This window comes from Pristiophorus japonicus, chromosome 1 (genome assembly GCF_044704955.1).
Source record: "Pristiophorus japonicus isolate sPriJap1 chromosome 1, sPriJap1.hap1, whole genome shotgun sequence".
NCBI lineage: Eukaryota > Metazoa > Chordata > Chondrichthyes > Pristiophoridae > Pristiophorus > Pristiophorus japonicus.
Genome location: NC_091977.1, coordinates 428,971,751 through 428,993,025, shown reverse-complemented (window position 1 = coordinate 428,993,025; position 21,275 = coordinate 428,971,751). Strand labels below are relative to the sequence as shown.

General features: G+C 44.2%; 1 protein-coding gene across 1 annotated transcript in view; it reads left to right on the top strand.

Moving 5' to 3' along the window:
- The window catches only part of spidr (scaffold protein involved in DNA repair), a 451,063-nt gene that overhangs the window by 45,045 nt on the left and 384,743 nt on the right, over positions 1-21,275 (top strand). Inside the window, exon 5 of the mRNA XM_070892572.1 lies at positions 13,912-14,075. Coding sequence (XP_070748673.1) covers positions 13,912-14,075 — 164 coding nt within the window. The remainder of the gene's footprint in view (positions 1-13,911; positions 14,076-21,275) is intronic.

The following is a 21,275-nucleotide window of genomic DNA, read 5'->3' as shown; positions in this document are numbered from 1 at the left end:
GGGCACTTACGTCCGCATACAATTACACCATCTGCCACAGGCCAGGCACACACAACTGTGCCGATGCTCTCAGTAGGCTGCCATTGCCCACCACGGGGGTGGAAATGGCACAGCCCGCAGATTTAGTCATGGTGATGGAAGCATTCCAGAGTGAGCAATCACCCGTCACAGCCCGACAGATTAGAACCCGGACGAGCCAGGACCCCTTACTGTCCCTAATAAAAAATTGGGTGCTCCACTGGGGCTGGTCCAGTGTCCCAGTGGAAATGCAGGAAGAGATAAAGACGTACCAGCGGTGCAAAGATGAAATGTCTGTACAGGCAGACTGCCTTCTGTGGGGTAATCGGGTAGTGGTCCCCAAGAAGGGCAGGGACACTTTCATCAGTGATCTCCATAGTACTCACCCAGGCATTGTAATGATGAGAGATAGCCAGATCTCACGAGTGGTGCCCCAATATCGATGCGGACTTGGAGTCCTGCGTGCACAAATCTAACACATGCTCGCAGTTGTGGAATGCCCCCAGGGAGGCGCCACTAAGTTTATGGTCTTGCCCTCCAAACCGTGGTCCGGGGTCCATGTCGACTATGCAGGCCCGTTTATGGGTAAAATGTTCCTAGTGGTTGTAGATGCATACTCCAAATGGATTGAATGTGAGATAATGTCGGCAAGCACGTCCGCTGCCACCACTGAATGCCTGGGGCCATGTTTGCCACGCACGGCCTGCCTGATGTCCTTGTGAACGACAACAGGCCTTGCTTTACCAGTGCCAAGTTCAAAGAATTCATGACCCATAATGGGATCAAACATGTTACATCTGCCCCGTTCAAACCAGCATCCAGTGGTCAGGCAGAGAGCAGTGCAAACCATCAAGCACGGCTTGAAGAGGGTAACTGAAGGCTCACTGCAGACTCGCCTATCCCGAGTCCTGCTTAGCTACCGCACGAGACCCCACTCGCTCACTGGGATTCCACCCACTGTACTAATGAAAAGAGCACTTAAGACAATGCTCTCGTTAGTTCACCCTGATCTACGTGAACAGGTAGAGCGCAGGCGGCTTCAACAAAGTACATATCATAGTGCAAATGTGTAACGTGAAATTGAAATCAATGATCCTGTATTTGTGTTGAACTATAGATAATGTTCCAAGTGGCTTCCCAGCACTGTTGTGGCCAAAGAGGGGAGTAGGGTGTTTCTGGTCAAACTTTCAAATGGACTCACTCACCGGAAATACTTGGACCAAATTAAACTCAGATTGACGGACTATCCAGAGCAACCCACATTGGACCCTAGCTTCTTTGACTGCCCCCCCCTCAACATACACACCAGTGGCAAGCGACACCGCAGTTGACCACGACGCAGAAACCATCACCCACAGCGGCCCAGCAGGAGGCACCACACCAGGCAGCCCAGCAAGGCGAGCTGCACAGCAGCCCAGCGAGGGCCCAACAAACGATTCACCAAAACCAGCATTTGCACCGAGACGATCAACCAGGGAAAGAAAGACCCCAGATCGACTCACCTTGTAAATAGTTACCCTATTGACTTTGCAGGGGAGTGTCCTATGTGTAAACCTGTATATACCTTGTGTAGCCACCAGAGGGCTCATTCCCAGGAGTCCCAAGGGATCCCACAATCCCTTGGGAGCACTGGTACTTAAGGAGACCTCACAGGCTGGAGAGACACACTCGAGATCTGCAATAAAAGACTACGGTCACATTTTACTTTGAGCTCACAGTATCTAGTCAGACTCTTTATTCATACATAACAATAATTATACTGAAAATAGGGTTCAGCAGGACCCACATTTTCTGCAATAGATTGAATTCTTAACAACAAATTTTGTTGACCGTACCTGTAGTTGTAAAGCAATCCAAATTATGACAGTGTATAGTACTCACTAATGCAATGAAAGGTTTATCTATGGATGCCTGAATCTTGTACAGTCAAAATAGATGATCTGTTATAGTGTTGGATCATCCAAATGAAGAATTCCAGTCTGAATTTTGCATGGATCCGGCACTGAGAGGTGTTACAATAAAATAAGTTCCTATACAGGAAGTGCTTGCAGTATTTTTTTTGTGTTTCATCACAGAGCTTTTAGTTTTTGGGTTCATTCATTAAAAAATACTGCTGTCGGTAGATTTGCATTGAAGTCATTTGAATATGTATTGCAACTAGGTATTAAAATAAGAAGCAAATAGGAAGAAAAGAGAAATAAGGAGAGATGTCAAATAGAGATGTCATTTTCAGCAGTCTATGCTGTTGGAAAATCGTGGGGAGTGCGCACTCCAATGTTTGATGTATGCTGCTGGTGTGCAAGGCTTTGAGGACTTGTTAAATAATCCCTTGGAGGCGAGGTACTTTCCTCACAGTGAATCATTCTTGAAACAGCTCCATGCGATTGATTGCAGAGTTAGGAGCAGGTTGGTATGTTGATGGATGGGCGGGGATTAGTGCATGGTATGGAGGGACCATTTTTAAAAGAAGGAACAAAATTCATTTTTTTTTTTTAAATCAAAGTTAAGTTGTGTACTTCATATATGTCTGCATTATGCATATATGAATGAGTTACAGGGCATTGAAGGCTATCTTAAAGTGATTCTTCCTGTAGTGATTGGGTGGTTCTGCATATTTGGTGACTTACAGGGAGATGTAATGTATTAATGTAAACATTTTGGGAGGTGGCAAATTGCTCCTAGCTTAGAAATTCTTAGAGGAAAATTCAGTCTTTCTGCTGTTAAACACATTGTTTGACAGATTTTTAAAATATGTATAAGAACGTAAGAAATAAGAGCAGGAGTAGGCTATTTGGCCCCTCGAGCCTGCTCCACCATTCAATGAGATCATGGCTATCTTCCACCTCAACTCCACTTTCTTGCGCTATCCCCATATCCATTTATTCCCTTAATATCCAAAAATCTAGCGATCTCTGTCCTGAATATACTCAACGACTAAGCATCACAGCCCTCTGGGGTAGAGAATTCCAAGGATACACAACCCTCTGATTGAAGACATTTCTCCATCTCAGTCCTAAATGGCTGACCCTTTATTCTGAGACTGTGACCCCTGGTTCTAGACTCCCAGGGGAAACATTCTCCCTGCATATACCCCATCAAGCCCTGTAAGAATTTTGTATGTTTCAATGAGATCACCTCTCATTCTCCTAAACTCTAGAGAATATAAGCCTAGTCTACTCAATCTCTCCTCATAGGACAATCCCCCCCCATCCCAGGAATAAGCCTGGTGAACCTTTGTGGCACTCCATCTATGGCAAGTATATCCTTCCTTAACTAGGGAGACCAAGACTGTACACAATACTCCAGGTGTGATCTCACCAGGGCCCTATACAATTGCATTAAGACATCTTTACTCTTACACTCAAATCCTCTTCTAATAAAGGCCAATGTACATTTACAATCTATATTAATGACTTGGATGAAGGGACCGAGTGTAATATAGCCAAATTTACTGATGATACAGAGAAAGGTAAGAAAGCAAGTTGTGGGGAGGACGCAAAGATTCTGCAAAGGGATATAGATAGGCTAAGTGAGTGGGAAAATTTTGGCAGATGGAGTATAATGTGTGAAAATGTGAGGTTATCCATTTTGGTAGGAAAAATAAAAAAGCAAATTATTATTTAAATGGGGAGAGATTACAAAATGCCACGGTACAGAGGGATCTGAGGGTCCTTGTACATGTAACACAAAGTTAGTATGCAGGTACAGCAAGTAACTAGGAAGTGAAATGGAATGTTGGCCTTTATTGCAAAGAGATGGAGTATAAAAGTAGGGAAGTCCCGCTGCAACTCCACAGGGCATTGGTGAGACCACACCTCGAGTACTGCGTACAGTTTTGGTATTATTTAAGGAGGGATATACTTGCATTTGAAGCAGTTAAGAGAAGGTTCACGAGGCTGATTCTTGAGATGAAGGGGTTGTCTTATGAAGAAAGATTGAGCAGGTTGGGCCTATACTCATTGGCATTTAGAAGAATGAGAGATGATCTTATTGAAATGTATAAGATTCTGAGGGGGCTGGACAGGATAGATGCAGAGAGGATGTTTTCCCTCGTGGGAGTCTCGAACTAGGGGGCATAGTTTCAGTGTAAGGGGTCGTCCATTTAAAACGGAAATGAGGAGGAATTTCTTTTGTAAGGGTTGTGAATTTTTGGAATTCTCTACCCCAAGAGAGCTGTGGAGGCTGGGTCATTGATTATGTTTATGGTGGAGACCAACAGATTTTTGAATGATAAGGGAGTCGAGGGTTATGGGGAGTGGGCAAGAAAGTGGAGTTGAGGCCAAAATCAGATCAGCCATGATCTTATTAAATGGCCGAGCAGGCTTGAGGGGCCAAATGGCCTACCATTTGCTTTCCTAATTGCTTGCTATACCTGCATATTAACTTTCAGTGATTCGTATACCAGGACACGTAGGTCCCTCTGAACAACAACATTTCCCAATCTTTCAACATTAAGCTTATTCCACTTTTCCTACCAAAGTGGATAACTTCACATTATATTCCATCTGCCTTTTCTTGCCTGCTCACTTAGCCTGTCCATATCCCCATGAAGCCTCTTTGCATTCTCCTCATAGCTTACATTCCCACCCAGCGTTGTATCATCAGCAAACTTGGATATATTACATTTGGTCCCCTCATCCAAACCATTGATATAGATTGTGAATAGCTGAGGCCCAAGCACTGATCTTTGCGGTACCCCTCTAGTTATAGCCTGCTAACCCGAAAAGCACCCGTTTATTCCTACTCTGTTTTCTGTCCGTTGACCAATCCTCAATCCATGCTACTATATTTTCCCCAATCCCATGAGCCCTAATTTTGTTTAATAACCTCTTCTGTGGCACCTTATTGAATGCCTTCTGAAAATCCAAATACACCACACCTACTGGTTTCCCCATATCTATTCTGCGAGTTACAACCTCAAAAAACTCTTAACAGATTTGTCAAAGATGATTTCCCTTCAATAAATTCATGTTGACTCTGCCCAATCATATTATTTTCTAGGTGCCCTGTGACCATGTTATTAATAAGAGTCTAGCATTTTCCCTACGACTGATGTCAGGCTATAACTGGTCTGTAGTTTCCCGTTTTCTCTCTCCATCCTTTCTTAAATAGTGGGGTTACATTTGCCACCTTCCAATCCGTGGGAACTGTTCTAGAATCTATGGCATTTTGGAAGATGACGAGCACTGCATCCACTATCTCTATAGCCACCTCTTTCAAAACACTATGTTGTAGACCATCAGGTCTATGGGATTTATTGGCTTTCAGTCGTAATAATTTCTCTAGTACCATTTTTTTTAAACTAATTTCTTTCAGTTCACCCTGAAGACATGGCTCCAGGATGACTAAGGCTGGGAACTCAACATCCAAGGGTATTCAACATTTAGGAAGGATTGACAGAAAAGAAAAGGAGGTGGGGTGGCATTGCTGGTTAAAGAGGAAATTAATGCAATAGTAAGGAAGGACATTAGCTTGGATGATGTGGAATCGGTATGGGTGGAGCTGCGGAATATCAAAGGGAAGAAAATCCTAGTAGGAGTTGTGTACAGACCACCACACAATAGTAGTGAGATTGGGGACAGCAACAAACAAGAAATTAGGGATGCATGCAACAAAGGTACAGCAGTTATCATGGGTGACTTTAATCTACATATTGATTGGGCTAACCAAACTGGTAGCAATGCAGTGGAGGAGGATTTCCTGGAGTGTATTAGGGATGGTTTTCTAGACCAATATGTCGAGGAACCAACAAGAGGGCTGGCCATCCTAGACTGGGTGATGTGTAATGAGAAAGGACTAATTAGCAATCTTGTTGTGCGAGGCCCCTTGGAGAAGAGTGACCATAATATGGTCGAATTCTTTATTAAGATGGAGAGTGACACAGTTAATTCAGAGACTAGGGTCCTGAACTTAAGGAAAGGTAACTTCGATGGTATGAGGCGTAAATTGGCTAGAATAGACTGGCAAATGATACTTAAAAGGTTGACAGTGGATAGGCAATGGCAAACATTTAAAGATCACATGGATGAGCTTCAACTATTGTACATCCCTGTCTGGCATAAAAATAAAACGGGGAAGGTGGCTCATCCGTGGTGAACAAGGGAAATTAGGGATAGTGTTAAATCCAAGGAAGAGGCATATAAATTGGCCAGAAAAAGCAGCAAACCTGAGGACTGGGAGAAATTTAGAATTCAGCAGAGGAGGACTAAGGGTTTAATTAAGAGGGGAAAAATAGAGTATGAGAGGAAGCTTTCTGGGAACATAAAAACTGACTGCAAAAGCTTCTATAAATATGTGAAGAGAAAAAGATTAGTGAAGACAAACATAGGTCCTTTGCAGTCAGATTCAGGTGAATGTATAATGGGGAACAAAGAAATGGCAGACCAGTTGAACAAATATTTTGATTCTGTCTTCACGTAGGAAGACATAAATAACCTTCCGGAAGTACGAGGGGACCGAGTGAGAAGGAGTAATTGAAGGAAATCCTTATTAGTCAGGAAATTGTGTTGGGGAAATTGATGGGATTGAAGGCCGATAAATCCCCAGGGCCTGATAGTCTGCATCTCAGAGTACTTAAGGAAGTGGTCCGAGAAATAGTGGATGCATTGGTGGTAATTTTACAACATTCGAAAGACTCTGGATCAGTTCCTATGGATAGGGGGGTAGCTAATGTAACCCCACTTTTTAAAAAAGGAAGGAGAGAGAAAACAGGGAACTATAGACTAATTAGCTTGACATCGGTGGTGGGGAAAAAGTTGGAATCAATTTATTAAAGATGTAACAGCAGCGCATTTGGAAAGCAGTGACAGGATCGGTCCAAGTCAGTATGGATTTATGAAAGGGAAATCATGCTTGACAAATCTTCTAGAATTTTTTGATGATGTAACTAGTAGAGTGGACAAGGGAGAACCAGTGGTTGTGGTGTATTTGGACTTTCAAAAGGCTTTAGACAAGGTCCCACACAAGAGATTAGTGTGCAAAATTAAAGCACATGGTATTGGGGGTAATGTATTGACGTGGATAGAGAATATTTTGACAGACAGAAAGCAAAGAGTAGGAATAAATGGGTCCTTCTCAGAATAGCAGGCAGTGACTAGTGGGGCACCGCAAGGTTCAGTGCTGGGACCCTAGATATTTGCAATATACATCAATGATTTGGACGAAGGAATTGAATGTAATATCTCCAAGTTTGCAGATGACACTCAGCTGGGTGGCAGTGTGAGCTGTGAGGAGGATGCCAAGAAGCTGCAGGGTGACTTGGACAGATTAGGTGAGTGAGCAAATGCATGGCAGATGCAGTATAATGTGGATAAATGTGAGGTTATCCACTTTGGAGGCAAAAACACGAAGGCAGAATATTATCTGAATGGTGACAGATTAGTGAAAGGGGAGGTGCAACGAGACCTGGGTGTCATGGTACAGTAGTCATTTGAAAGTTGGCATGCAGGTGCAGCAGGCGGTGAAGAAGGCAAATGGCATGTTGGCCTTCATAGCGAGAGGATTGGAGTATAGCGGTAGGGAGGTCTTACTGCTATTGTATACGGCCTTGGTGAGACCAGACCTTGAATATTGTGTACAGTTTTGGTCTCCTAATCTGAGGAAGGACATTCTTACCATTGAGGGAGTGCAGCGAAGGTTCACCAGACTGCTTCCCGGGATGGCAGGACTGACATATGAGGAAAGACTGGATCGACTCGGCTTATATTCACTGGAATTTAGAAGAATGAGAGGGGACCTCATAGAAACATGTAAAATTCTGACGGGATTTGATAGCTCAGATGCAGGAAGAATGTTCCCGATGTTGGGGAAGTCCAGAACAAGGGTTCACAGTCTAAGGATAAGGAGTAAGCCATTTAGAACCGAGATAAGGAGAAACTTCTTCATTCAGAGAATTGTGAACCTGTGGAATTCTCTACGACAAAGTTGTTGAGGCTAGTTCGTTAGATATATTCAAAAGGGAGTTAGATGTGGCCCTTACGGCTAAAGAGATAGAAACATCGAAAATAGGTGCAGGAGTCGGCCATTCAGCCCTTCGAGCCTGCACCGCCATTCAATAAGATCATGGCCGATCATTCCCTCAGTACCCCTTTCCTGCTTTCTCTCCATACCCCTTGATCTCTTTAGCCGTAAGGGCCATATCTAACTCCCTCTTGAATATATCCAATGAACTGGCATCAACAACTCTCTGCGGCAGGGAATTCCACAGGTTCACAACTCTAAGTGAAGAAGTTTCTCCTCATCTAAGTCCTAAATGGCCTACCCCTTATCCTGAGACTATGTCCCCTGGTTCTGGACTTCCCCCAACATCGGGAACATTCTTCCCGCATTTAACTTGTCCAGTCCCGTCAGAATCTTACACGTTTCTATGAGATCCCCTCTCCTCCTTCTAAACGCCAATGAATAAAGGCCCAGTTGATCCAGTCTCTCCTCATATGTCAGTCCAGCCATCCCTGGAATCAGTCTGGTGAACCTTTGCTGCACTCCCTCAATAGCAAGAACGTCCTTCCTCAGATTGGGAGACCAAAACTGAACACAATAATCCAGGTGAGGCATCACCAAGGCCCTGTATAACTGCAGTAAGACCTCCCTGCTCCTGTACTCAAATCCCCTAGCTATGAAGGCCAACATACCATTTGCCGCCTTCACCACCTGCTGTACTGCATGCCAACTTTCAATGACTGATGGACCATGACACCCAGGTCTCGTTGCACCTCCCCTTTTCCTAATCTGCCGCCATTCAGATAATCTGCCTTCGTGTTTTTGCCCCCAACTGGATAACCTCACATTTATCCACATTATACTGCATCTGCCATGCATTTGTCCACTCACCTAACCTGTCCAAGTCACCCTGCAGCCTCTTAGCGTCCTCATCACAGCTCACACCGCCACCCAATTTAGTGTCATCTGCAAACTTGGATATATTACACTCAATTCCTTCATCTAAATCGTTAATGTATATTGTAAAGAGCTAGGGTCCCAGCACTGAGCCCTGCAGCACTCCACTAGTCACTGCCTGCCATTCTGAAAAGGACCCGTTTATCCCAACTCTCTGCTTCCTGCCTGCCAACCAGTTCTCTAACCACATCAGTACATTACCTCAAATACCATGCGCTTTGATTTTGCACACTAATCTCTTGTGTGGGACCTTGTCAAAAGCCTTTTGAAAGTCCAAATACACCACATCCACTGGTTCTCCCTTTTCCACTCTGCTAGTTACATCCTCAAAAAATTGCACAAGATTCGTCAAGCATGATTTCCCTTTCATAAATCCATGCTGACTTGGACCAATCCTGTCACTGCTTTCCAAATGCGCTGCTATTTCATCCTTAATGATTGATTCCAACATTTTCCCCACTATTGATGTCAGGCTAACCGGTCTATAATTACCTGTTTTCTCTCTCCCTCCTTTTTTAAAAAGTGGTGTTACATTAGCTACCCTCCAGTCCACAGCAACTGTTGGAAAATGCTCACCAATGAATCCACTATTTCTCGGGCCACTTCTTTAAGTACTCTGGGATGCAGACTATCAGGCCCCCGGGGATTTATCGGTCTTCAATCCCATCAATTTCCCGCTTTTATAAGGATATCCTTCAGTTCCTCCTCCTCACTAGACCCACTCCCCTAGTACATCCGGAAGGTTATTTGTGTCTTCCTTCGTGAAGACAGAACCAAAGTATTTGTTTAATTGGTCTGCCATTTCTTTGCTCCCCATTATAAATTCACTTGAATCCGACTGCAAGAGACCTACGTTTGTCTTCACTAATCTTTTTCTCTTCACATGTTTATAGAAGCTTTTGCAGTCAGTTTTTATGTTCCCTGAAAGCTTCCTCTCGTACTCTCTTTTCTCCCTCTTAATTAAACCCTTAGTCCTCCTTTGTTGAATTCTAAATTTCTCCCAGTCCTCAGGTTTGTTGCTTTTTCTAGCCAATTTATATGCCTCTTCCTTAGTTTTAACACTATCCTTAATTTCCCCTGTTAGCCACGGTTGTGCCACCTTCTCCGTTTTATTTTTGCTCCAGACAGGGACGTACAATTGCTGAAGTTCATCCATGTGATCTTTAAATGTTTTCTATTGCTTATCCACCGTCAACCCATTAAGTATCCTTTGCCAGTCTATTCTAGCCAATTGACGCCTCATACTATCGAAGTTACCTTTCCTTAAGTTCAGGACCTTCGTTTCTGAATTAACTGTGTCACTCTCCATCTTAATAAAGAATTCGACCATATTATGGTCACTCTTCCCCAAGGGGCCTCGCACAACAAGATTGCTAATTAGTCCCTTCTCATTACACATCACCCAGTCTAGGATGGCCAGCTCTCGAGTTGGTTCCTCGACATATTTGTCTGGAAAACCATCCCTGATGCACTCCAGGAAATCCTCCTCCACCGCATTGCTACCAATTTGGTTAGCCCAATTAATATGTAGATTAAAGTCGCCCATGATAACTGCTGTACCTTTATTGCACACATCCCTTATTTCTTCTTTGATGTTGTCCCCAACCTCACTACTACTGTTTGGTGGTCTGTACACAACTCCCACTAGCGTTTTCTGCCCTTTGGTATTCCGCAGCTCCACCATACCGATTCCACGCCATCCAGGCTAATGTCCCTCCTTACTATTGCATTAATTTCCTCTTTAACCAGCAACGCCACCTTGCTTCCTTTTCCTCTGTCTATCCTTCCTAAATGTTGAATACCCCTGGATGTTGAGTTCCCAGCCTTGGTCATCCTCGAGCCATGTCTCCCTAATGCCAATTACATCATATCTGTTAACTGCTATCTGCGCAGTTAATTCGTCCACCTTATTCCGAATACTCCTCACATTGAGGCACAGAGCCTTCAGGCTTGTCTTTTTAACACGCTTTGCCCCTTTAGAATTTTGCTGTAATGTGGCCCTTTTCAATTTTTGCCTTCGGTTTCTCTGCCCTCCACTTTTACTATTCTCCTTTCTATCTTTTGCTTCTGCCTCCATTTTATTTCCCTCTGTCTCCCTGCATAGGTTCCCATCCCCCTGCCATGTTAGTTTAACTCCTTCCCAACAGCACGAGCAAACACTCCCCCAGAGGACATTGGTTCTGGTCCTGCCCAGGTGCAGATGGTCCGGTTTGTACTGGTCCCACCTCCCCCAGAACCGGTTCCAATGTCCCAGGAATTTGAATCCCTCCGTTCTGCACCACTCCTCATGCCACGTATTCATCTGACTAGCACGTGGCACTGGTAGTAATCCTGAGATTACTACGTTTGAGGGCCTACTTTTTAATTTAGCCCCTAGCTCCCTAAATTCGTTTTGTAGGACCTCATCCCGTTTTTTACCTATATGCACCACGACAACTGGCTGTTCACCCTTCCTTTTCGGAATGTCCTGCACCCGCTCAGAGACATCCTTGACCCTTGCACCAGGGAGGCAACATACCATCCTGGAGTCTCGGTTGCGGCCGCAGAAACGCCTATCTATTCCCCTTACAATCGAATTCCCTATCACTAGCTCTCCCACTCTTTCCTGCCCTCCTGTGCAGCAGAACCACCCACGGTGCCATGAACTTGGCTGCTGCTGCTCTCCCCTAATGATTCATCCCCTCAAGGGGTATGGAGAGAAAGCAAGAAAGGGGTACTGAGGTGAATGATCAGCCATAATCTTATTGAATGGTGGTTCAGGCTCGAAGGTCCGAATGGCCTACTCCTGCACCTATTTTCTATGCTTCTATGTCTATTACTGTATTACCTTTGTTACATGCATTTCTAATTTCCTGCTTTATAATTTTCCCGACACTACAACTACTATTGGGGGGCCTATAGACTACTCCCACTATAGACGACTCTGATTAGTGTTTTCCGCCCCTAGTTGCGTCTTAGCTGCGCCCAAACTGATTCTGCATTTTGGTTTTCCGAGCCAAGATACTTTCTCTCTACTGTCTTTATTCCCTCCTTTATTATGAGGGCTACTCCTCCTCCTTTTCCATTCTGCCTGTCTCTTCTAAAAGTCAAATATCCTGGAATATTTAGTTCCCAACCTTAGAATCATAAAATCATAGAATGGTTACAGCAAAGAAAACCACCATTTAGCCCAGCGAGCCTGAGCCAGCTCTCTGCTGGAACACTTCAGCTAGTCCCACTCCCCCCACCCTTTCCCCGTAGCCATGCAAATTTTTTTCCTTCAGGTACTTATCCAACTCCCTTTTGAAAGCTATGAGTAAGTCTGCCTCCACCACCCTTTCAGGCAGTGCATTGCAGATTCTCACCACTTGCTGCGTAAAAACATTTTTTCTTATGTTGCCTTTGTTCTTCTGCCGATCACCTTAAATCTGTGCCCTCTGGTCCTCGACCCTTTTGCCAATGGGACCAGTTTTTCACACTCTACTCTGTCTAGACCCCTCATGATTTTGAACACCTCTATCAAATCTCCTCTCAATCTTCTCTGCTCGAAGGAGAACATCCCCAGCTTCTCCAGTCTATCCACGAAACTGAAGTCCCTCACCCCTGGAATCATTCTCGGAAATCTTATCTGCACCCTCTCTGAGGTCTTCATGTCATTCCGAAAGTGCGGTGCCCAGAATTGGGGACACTACTCCAGTTGAGGCCGAACTAGTGTTTTATTCAGTGTCTTCATTATTTCCAATTATTTATCTCCCTTCATGAAGTCCAGGATCCCGTAAGCTTTTTTAACTGCTTTCTCAACCTGCCCTGCCACCTTCAACAATTTGTGCACATCGACTCCCAGGTCTCTCTCTTCATGCACCCCCTTTAGGATTGTACCCTTTAGTTTATATTTCCTCTCCTCATTCTTTCTACCAAAATGTATCACTTCGCACTTTTCTATGTTAAATTTCGTCTGCCACGTGTCCGCCCATTCCACCAGCCTGTCTATGTCCTCCTCAAAGTCGATCAATATCCTCCTCACTGTTCACTATACTTTCAAGTTTTGTCATCTGCAAATTTTGAAATTGTACCCGGTACACCCACATCCAAGTCGTTAATATATATTAAGAAAATGAGTCATCCTAAAACCGACCCCTGGGGGACGTCACTGTATACCTTCCTTCAGTCAAAAAACAACTGTTCACTACTACTCTCTGTTTCCTGTCACTTAGCCAATTGTGTATCCATGCTGCCACTGTCCCTTTTATTCCATGTGCTTCAACTTTGCTGGCAAGCTATTATGTGGCACTTGGTCGAACGCCTTTTGGAAATCCATGTACATCACGTCAACCGCATTGCCCTCATCAACCCTCTGTGACCACGTTTTTTAAAAAAGCTCACTCAAGTTGGCTAAACACGATTTGCCTTTATCAAATCCGTGGTGGCTTTCCTTCATTAACCTTGGTCACTCTGCAACCATGTCTCTGCTTTATAATCCCAATATAATATAAATCTGCTCATAAATGATGTATTGCCTTTTACTTCTGGGAGACTCCGCTGAGTGGCTTGTTTTCAGATGTTGGAGATGCTCTTGCCTAAAGTGTCATCACTGCATTAAGTCGAAGTGGTGCTGACAGAATAAGTGGCTGCAGTGTTTCTTGTGGAAGATATTGAAGAGGAAAGGATATTTAACACAAAATTTAAGTAACGTGTTACTGTGCAAACCACTGACCTATCTACATTTGTTTTCTTTAACTCATTTTTTGCTTTTGCTCTTGTAACCATACAACTCAACTGTCTGGGTTGTGCAGGCTGATTGAGACGTGTAAAACAACTTCAATAAGCATTTCATACTTTCTTTATCGGCCAACTCTAATAAGCAGTCTTCACCAGGTGAATTCCAATCCTTTCTCTGCTCGCAATTTAGAAGCAGTGTTCACATTTTAAAATGTCCTCTAAACCTTTAGCTCTTGTTCCGAAGATGACTTCTTGGAGTTAGCTGAATTCAACATTTTTGATCTTTCTCTTTTTTTACAGAGGAACTGCCTGCTATTGACTGGGACAGTGTTAGTGATGATGAAGATATGACTTCTGACAAAATGGAGTGTTTAGTGGACCCCTACTTTACTGATTCAGATACTTCAACTAGAAGTAAAGAGAGTAACAAAACCTGTGGAACTCAGCAGTCTGAATCTTTAATGGTGAGTTTGGTCATTTGATTCTTTTTATTTTGTTTCTTATGCATTGAAATTTACTTTTTTGAGAATCGGTATATAGTCAGATTATGAACAGAAGAATACACCAGTTGACAGCTTTAGTGAAGTTCAGGTCTGATGTTCAATTGCAGGTTTGTGAGCAGAATGACTGGTGATTTAATTTATTGTTACAAGTTAGGATGACCTGGACTGTGGATTTTTGGGGGTTTCTCATTATTGTTACCATGGTTCAGTTTATACTTTGAGAGGCTGACATAGTGCTGATCTTAATGAACTCAGTAGAAATGGCAGAACATGGTGAAATGGGTGGACACGTGGCAGATGAAATTTAACGCAGAAAAGTGCGAAATGATATATTTTGGTAGGAAAAATGAAGAGAGGAAATATAAACTAAAGGGCACAATCCTAAAGGGGGTGCATGAAGAGAGAGACCTAGGGATGTATGTGCAAATTGTTGAAGGTGACAGTGCAGGTTGAGAAAGCCGTTAAAAAAGGCCTCAACTGGTGTATTGTGTCTGCACTTTCGGAAGGGTGTAAAAGCCTTAGAGACGGGGCAAAAAAAATTACTCGAATGATTCCAAGGATGAGGGACTTCAATTACATGGACAGACTAGAGAAACTGAGGATGTTTTCCTTGGAGCAGAAAAGGTTGAGAGCAGATTTGATACAGGTATTCAAAATCATTTGGGGTCTCGACAGGATAGATCGAGAGAAACTGTTCCCATTGGTGGAAGGGTCGAGAACCGGAGAACACAGATTTCAGATGATTGGCAGAAGAACCAAAGGCGACATGAGGAAAAACTTTTTTACGCAGCGAGTGGTTCGGATCTGGAGTGCATTGCCTGAAAGGATGGTGGAGGCAGACTCAGTTGTGGCTTTGAAAAGAGAATTGGATACGTACCTGTGATATTTTCTTTTCGGCATCATAAACACACACTTACAAGATGGTTCTATTACACAGGAACTTGCCATGTGACCTCACCATAAGATGCATTTATTGTATTTATGAGTAGCTGCATTACCATAGTAGTCCACTAGGTAGAGCTATATTACACTTCTCCCTCCTAATGAAAAAGTAGTTATAACAAAATAATCATTATATATAACTTGCAAGGTTGTACACATAACTAAAGATATGGATTTATTTTGACATATTTACAAATCAAACTTAACCACTCGTTTTCTGTTTTGAAGAGGCTACCTTCGCTCTCGAACAGAACTTTCCAAACTGTCAAACAGATTCGTTCTAGGCTGAGCCTGAGGTGAGGTTTTCTCCAAGGTTAACCCTTGATTTACAGTTTGACTCTCTACAACTTCAGGCTGTTTGTCTGCCTGACTCAGACTCAGACTTAAATTCTGACTTTCTCTTGGACTTGTTTCTATTACATTTAATGTAGGATTTGCTACTGGTGGTCTACTTGACTCATCAGAAATAATCGAATCATTCCAACTTTCAACTCCTTCCACTTCTGTAGGTAAAATATGATCAATGTGAACAAACCTAACCATTCCATGATCAAACATTTTGACCAAATATGTGCGAGGGCCACATATCTTCGCTATTCTTCCTGGTAACCACTTTAACCATTTATGGTGATGGTTCTTCACTTTCACCTTCTGATCTAATTTCACACTTCTCTCTCTTACTCTACCTCTCTCATGATTCTCTTTCTGTCTTAATTGTTTCTCTTCTACTGACTGTGCCAAGTTTGGCTTTAACAACAAGAACCCAGTTCGTGGCTGCTATTTGAGAAATAACTCTGCTGGTGTTCTACCAGTAGTTATATGAGGAGTATTACAATAAGTAATTAGAAAATTAGCCAATTTGTGGTCCAACAACAACTGCCATTTATTTGGATTTGGATCCAACATTTGCTTGATGGCACATTTTACAATTTGTACTGTGTGCTTTGCTGCACCATTTGAAGCAGGGTGGTACAGTGGAACTTTGGTATGTTTCACGCCATTTCTGCTCATGAACTGTGCAAATTCTTCTGAACAGAACTATGGCCCATTATCAGACACATTCTCTTCTGGGAGAAAATAATCTTCGCAAATTGTCTACTTGTTGTTTTCCTCATCAGAAACACCTCTACCCACTTCGAATGGCTATCAATCACAATTATTGTTCTTCTAGTTCAGCAAAATCTACATGTAACCTTTGCCACACCCTGGGAGGCCATTTCCATGGCTGTAATGGTACTCATGGTGGTTTATTGCTTACTGATTGACATGTTGCACACTGACTAATGATATACTCTATGGACTAGAACCTCCACTTTTGTGGTTATGGCCCAAAAATGGGCGATATTTCCAGTGTGGGCAGTAAAAAAGGGTTTTCAGATCGCTGGCTTCTTGCCCATTCTCAAACCACCTGGTCTCCACTTTTGAAAATGGCCGTTACCGCGAGCGATATAAAATGGGCAGTCGTGTTAAATTTTTTTGACCTTCTGCCGTAAAATGTGGCTGTCCTTAGCAACGGCATGGCAACGCTCGATTCCTGCAATTCTGGAGGTCAAGGGTCACCATGACAGAAGAGAGAGAGAGAGAGAGCTCAGAGGGACTGATAGCGTAGCTGGGTGTGGTGTGGCTGCTTTGGGAGGAAGGAGGGAGACTTTAGAGCTTCACAGCAAGTAGGCAAACAAAGTATGTGTTACCAGCCACATATTTGACTGAATTTGGCCTATAATGGAGAGAGAGTAGGAGGCATCACAGCTCGCTGTGGAGACTGACGCTGGGAAGAGCAGTGAGGTGGGAGAGGAGCACATTGGAGGCTGCAAAAGAGCCAGGAGGTTCTCTGACGCGGCAAATGCCTCCCTCCTACAGGAGATCGAGTTACGCTGGGGTGATTTGACACAGGGAGGGTGTGGGAAGCCCACCCCAAAGGCCTACCAAAGGATATGGACCGAGATAGCAGAGGTGATCTCATCGGCGACCAACGAGGTGCGTGAGGGCAACCAATGCCGCAAACGATGGAATGACCTCGTGGGATCTGCAAGAGTAAGTATTACATTTATTTATATGTACTTATGTATTTATATAATTTGATTTGTAACAGTCAAGAGTGACTATCAACAGATGTGAGGTCTTTCACTTTTACCGGGAATGTTTTACTCAAAGCCTGTGGTCACGGTGCACGTCTTTAGGTAAAGAATGATAATCATAATAATCATGATTACATCTGTCGGTTATGTGTTGTATCAGTCTCTGTGACAGTACCTAGCAATGATCTCATGCCTTGTCATCCTGTCACCTTATACAGAAGAAGCTATCGATGATGAGTTCCGTGCAGAGGCGAACGGGTGGGGAGCCATCAGTCCCCAGTGACATCACAGATGGAGGAGCGAGTGCTCGCACTCATGGGGAAGCATCCCCAGACAGCCACAGACGTATCTGCAGACCCTGAAGTGATGCCACGTGAGTAAAGCTTACATCATTGCGTCCTATAAAGTCTATAGATGCCACACCCACTCATATCCGGACAATCATATATGATAGATGATTTCTAAAAGTGTCAGAAATAATGCTGGCCTAATGAAAATCAATGCAATGCACAATGTGTTGATGGTCATGAAATGTGACGTCTGTGATGATTTTGATAGCGGATGTGCTTTTGTCATGCATATGCTGTGTGTAGCGTTGGACTCACCTTGTGACCCGAGCACCCCCTTCTCCTCTAACAACCTCATTTGTATTTTGCAGCTCAGCCAGCAGAGCGGCTCCAGGCAAGACCACAGAGGCCAGAAGGTGGGGGTGCGGGGCAGGAGTCGGCGGACGATCCTACTACATCTGGTGCTGAGGAGCTCCGATTCTCACCCGTCAATCCGCTGGGTCTGTTATGCACGGATGAGAGCGCGGACTTCGAAGAACCTGCATCGCCACGCTCCAGAAGCCTTCCCCCCCCCCCCCCCCCCCCCCAAGGCCATCTTGTGGTCCTCCGGTCATTCCCGCCTCCACTCTGGAGGTACCGGCCCCAAGCACCTCTCCACAGGGCACCCCATTTTTCCCCAGGATAGCGCTAAGGCCTCGTGGACGTGGCAGGTCTGTTCCACGAGCCCGACATGACAGCGGAGAGATGGGACAGTTGTCCAGGAGGATTGTAAACATTGGTGACCAAACTCATCGAAGCATTGGGGGGCATATCCTGACAGCTGGCCACCATGACCGAGTACATTCCGCGCATGGCGGAGTCCCTGGATGCGATAGCTAGGAACACTGTTGCCACAGGCCTCCCAGTGGTCCCCGAACGCGGCACTTCACCCCTAGGTTCCGCACCACCACTGCAAACGACATGAGAGCAAGGACCAAGATCCTGCTTCTGCATCAGAGAATGTTGCCCCCTCGGCACCCCCTGCTCCTGTACCCGTGCAACGACCGCATCTGCCTTCATCCCCCCCCCAATGAGGCACCGCCTGAGGAGCTCCTCGGCCAGGCGCCGTGGAGCGAGAAGGGCAAGGGGTAGAGGTGGGAAAAAGGAGAGAGGGGGAAAGGAAAGTGAGGTGCATGTGCGCAGGTGATGGCTGTGTTATATCTCCATCTGGGTGTATGCAATTTGTTGCAAGGTATGGGGGCTGTGGACCACGCTCCTGCTTTGCCTTTGTATTCTGTGTTGCTGGACATGTTGAACATGTGATTTATGTCAATGATGGAAAAAGTGGGGTGTGGGCGGGGGTTGGATGATGTTGGCTGTGATATTTATGATCTCAGACCAATGTTGGTATTAAATTTTTGTTATTGAACATAACCTTGTAGCGCATTGTCTCAGATAGGTGGACCGTTGCACACTGGTGATCCCTTACCATGAAGGGGTTAAATACAACTACCATTTAACTGGCACGAAAGTGATGGGCACCATTGATGTCTGATGACAGCAGTGTGTCAGCGTTGTCATTCACATCAGCGCTCTTTCAGGCAAATCTTTCAGATATCAGCTCCTCACGTAAGAGTGGGATTTAACACATGCCAGCCACACTGCTTGGTCAATCACATTCCCAGGTGCTGGTTATGAAGATCTCCTAATAATTTGGATCTGAATTTATTTGGGATAACCACTCTTGCACCCCACATGATACAATCTTTATCCATGGATAATTCATTCCTACAAACGAAGTATGGATGCATATCTTTCTCTGATACCTGGTTTGGCCAGCCATTTGCTATGTCAAGCTGGTGTGCAATGGCCACCACATGTTTTTAAAAAAAAAAATCCACACACAGGCATCTTCCACCCTTCATGTAGTTCAGGACCTGGAATATTAGGTCCTCATCGAAACATCTGTTAACGCATCCCTTTTTGGTGTGGAAGCAAGTCATCCTCAATACGAGGGACTGCTTAAGAAAAAGATACATCTTTGACATAACTGGGTCAGTTTTGGTTGCTTTACCAATCTCTTCAGCTATGACGATCAGTTCATCAATGTATTAAAAATAGAACACTACTCTTACCTTGGAGATAATATCCTCAGTTTCTAGTCTTTTGAGTTTTTGCTCAACTTTCTCCTTGAATGCGTATGGTAGAGGACATGGCTTGCAGTAAACTGGTCTCGTGTCCTTCTGCACTTTGACACTCACCTTGAAACCTTGGATTTCCCGGATACCCTTCAGATATTGCTTGATGACATCATCTTTTGTTTCAAATCTCGTTTCAAAACGAAAAATCTAATTCCAATCCAGCTTCAGTGATCCCAACCAATTTCTACCTATCAAGGCAGGCTTGTCTCCTGATACTAAGAGAGGCAAGTTCTGAAACTGATCCTTGTATTTCACCGGTATGGTGATATGTCCTACCACAGGGATTTGCTCTCCTGAATAGTCTTGCAGCTCTATCTGACTTCTCAAGTGGAAAATCACTCAACTTGGCGAGATATAGCAATTCCGCTACTTCGCAGATCGTTGTTAGGTACCCTTGTGCTCCTGATGACGTGTATCTCCAGAACCTCCTCGTCTTGCTGCTGTTCTTCCATGCGATGTAGTCTCTGGGGATTTCTACTTCTGCATTTGAAAGTTGGTTTACTCTTCAGATGGCATGCCTTTGCAAGATGCCTGATTTTGTTGCAGAAGAAACACTCTGCCTTCACATATGGACTGTTTTGAGCGATGTCCCAGACACCGATAGCTACCTTGGCCAATTGCTAAGTCCTTGGGGGCCCAACTGCCTTTTACTTTTAACCGGCAGGCGATTCACCTCGGTTGGCTGACGACTTGAAATGGCTCGAAATTCTTGGAAGTGTTGGTCGGCCCTATCCATTGACATAGCTGCCTGACAAGCTAAATCAAAAGTCAAGTTAAGAGTCGTCAACAACTTTCTTCTGATTGCTTCATTTTTCATCTCATAAACAAAGTGATCATGCAATGCTTGGTCCTGAAAGTTTCCGAAATGACAGTGAATGGATAGCTTTTTTAAAGCCTACAATGTACCCACTGATACTCATTGTCGAATTGATCTCGTGTTCCAAAGCGATAAGTTTCAGCAATTTCCAGGGGTTCAGGACTGTAGTGCTGTTATGCTTCAGTGACATGTCCTTTGGCTTGACAGGAACGAGCACATTTTTCGGGGCTTCATACACCTTGGGACTTCATACACCTTGGGGCCTGCTTCAGACAGGAAAATAGCCCGTTTTCTTTCTAACACCACCTGGTTACGGTTTTCATCGATGATGCTATTTGCGGTGAAAAACATTTCTAGCCGCTCCACATATGCATCGAAAGTCTCTCGGTCGCGTTAGAACTCGCCCAAGCGCCCTATTCCATAGGCGCAGCCATCTGGTCTCTTCAGTTCAGCCAAGTGTGCTTATAATTTACCTTGGAATTTTAGCTGTACTGCAAAACAAAGGACTTCTCAAAGTCCACTAGGTGGAGCTATATTACAGTACCTGAAGGAAAATAAATTGCAGATCTACGGGGACAGGCCGGGGGAGTGGGACTAGCTGAAGTGCTCTTGCAGAGAGCTGGCACAAGCTCAACTGGCTGAATGGACTCTTGTGCTGTAACCATTCTATGATGACGTTCTCAGGAGAGTTTTATAAGACACTAATGTGTATCTCCATTTTGGCAGGCTAGGCCTATGTTCAAATAGTTGTCATTTTTATTCTGAAATTTCTCTGGCCCATTGAAGTTGATTTAGCTGAAGATTTACATCAAATATGACCTTGAAACTTTGGCGTAAACAAGACTGTAGACACAGAG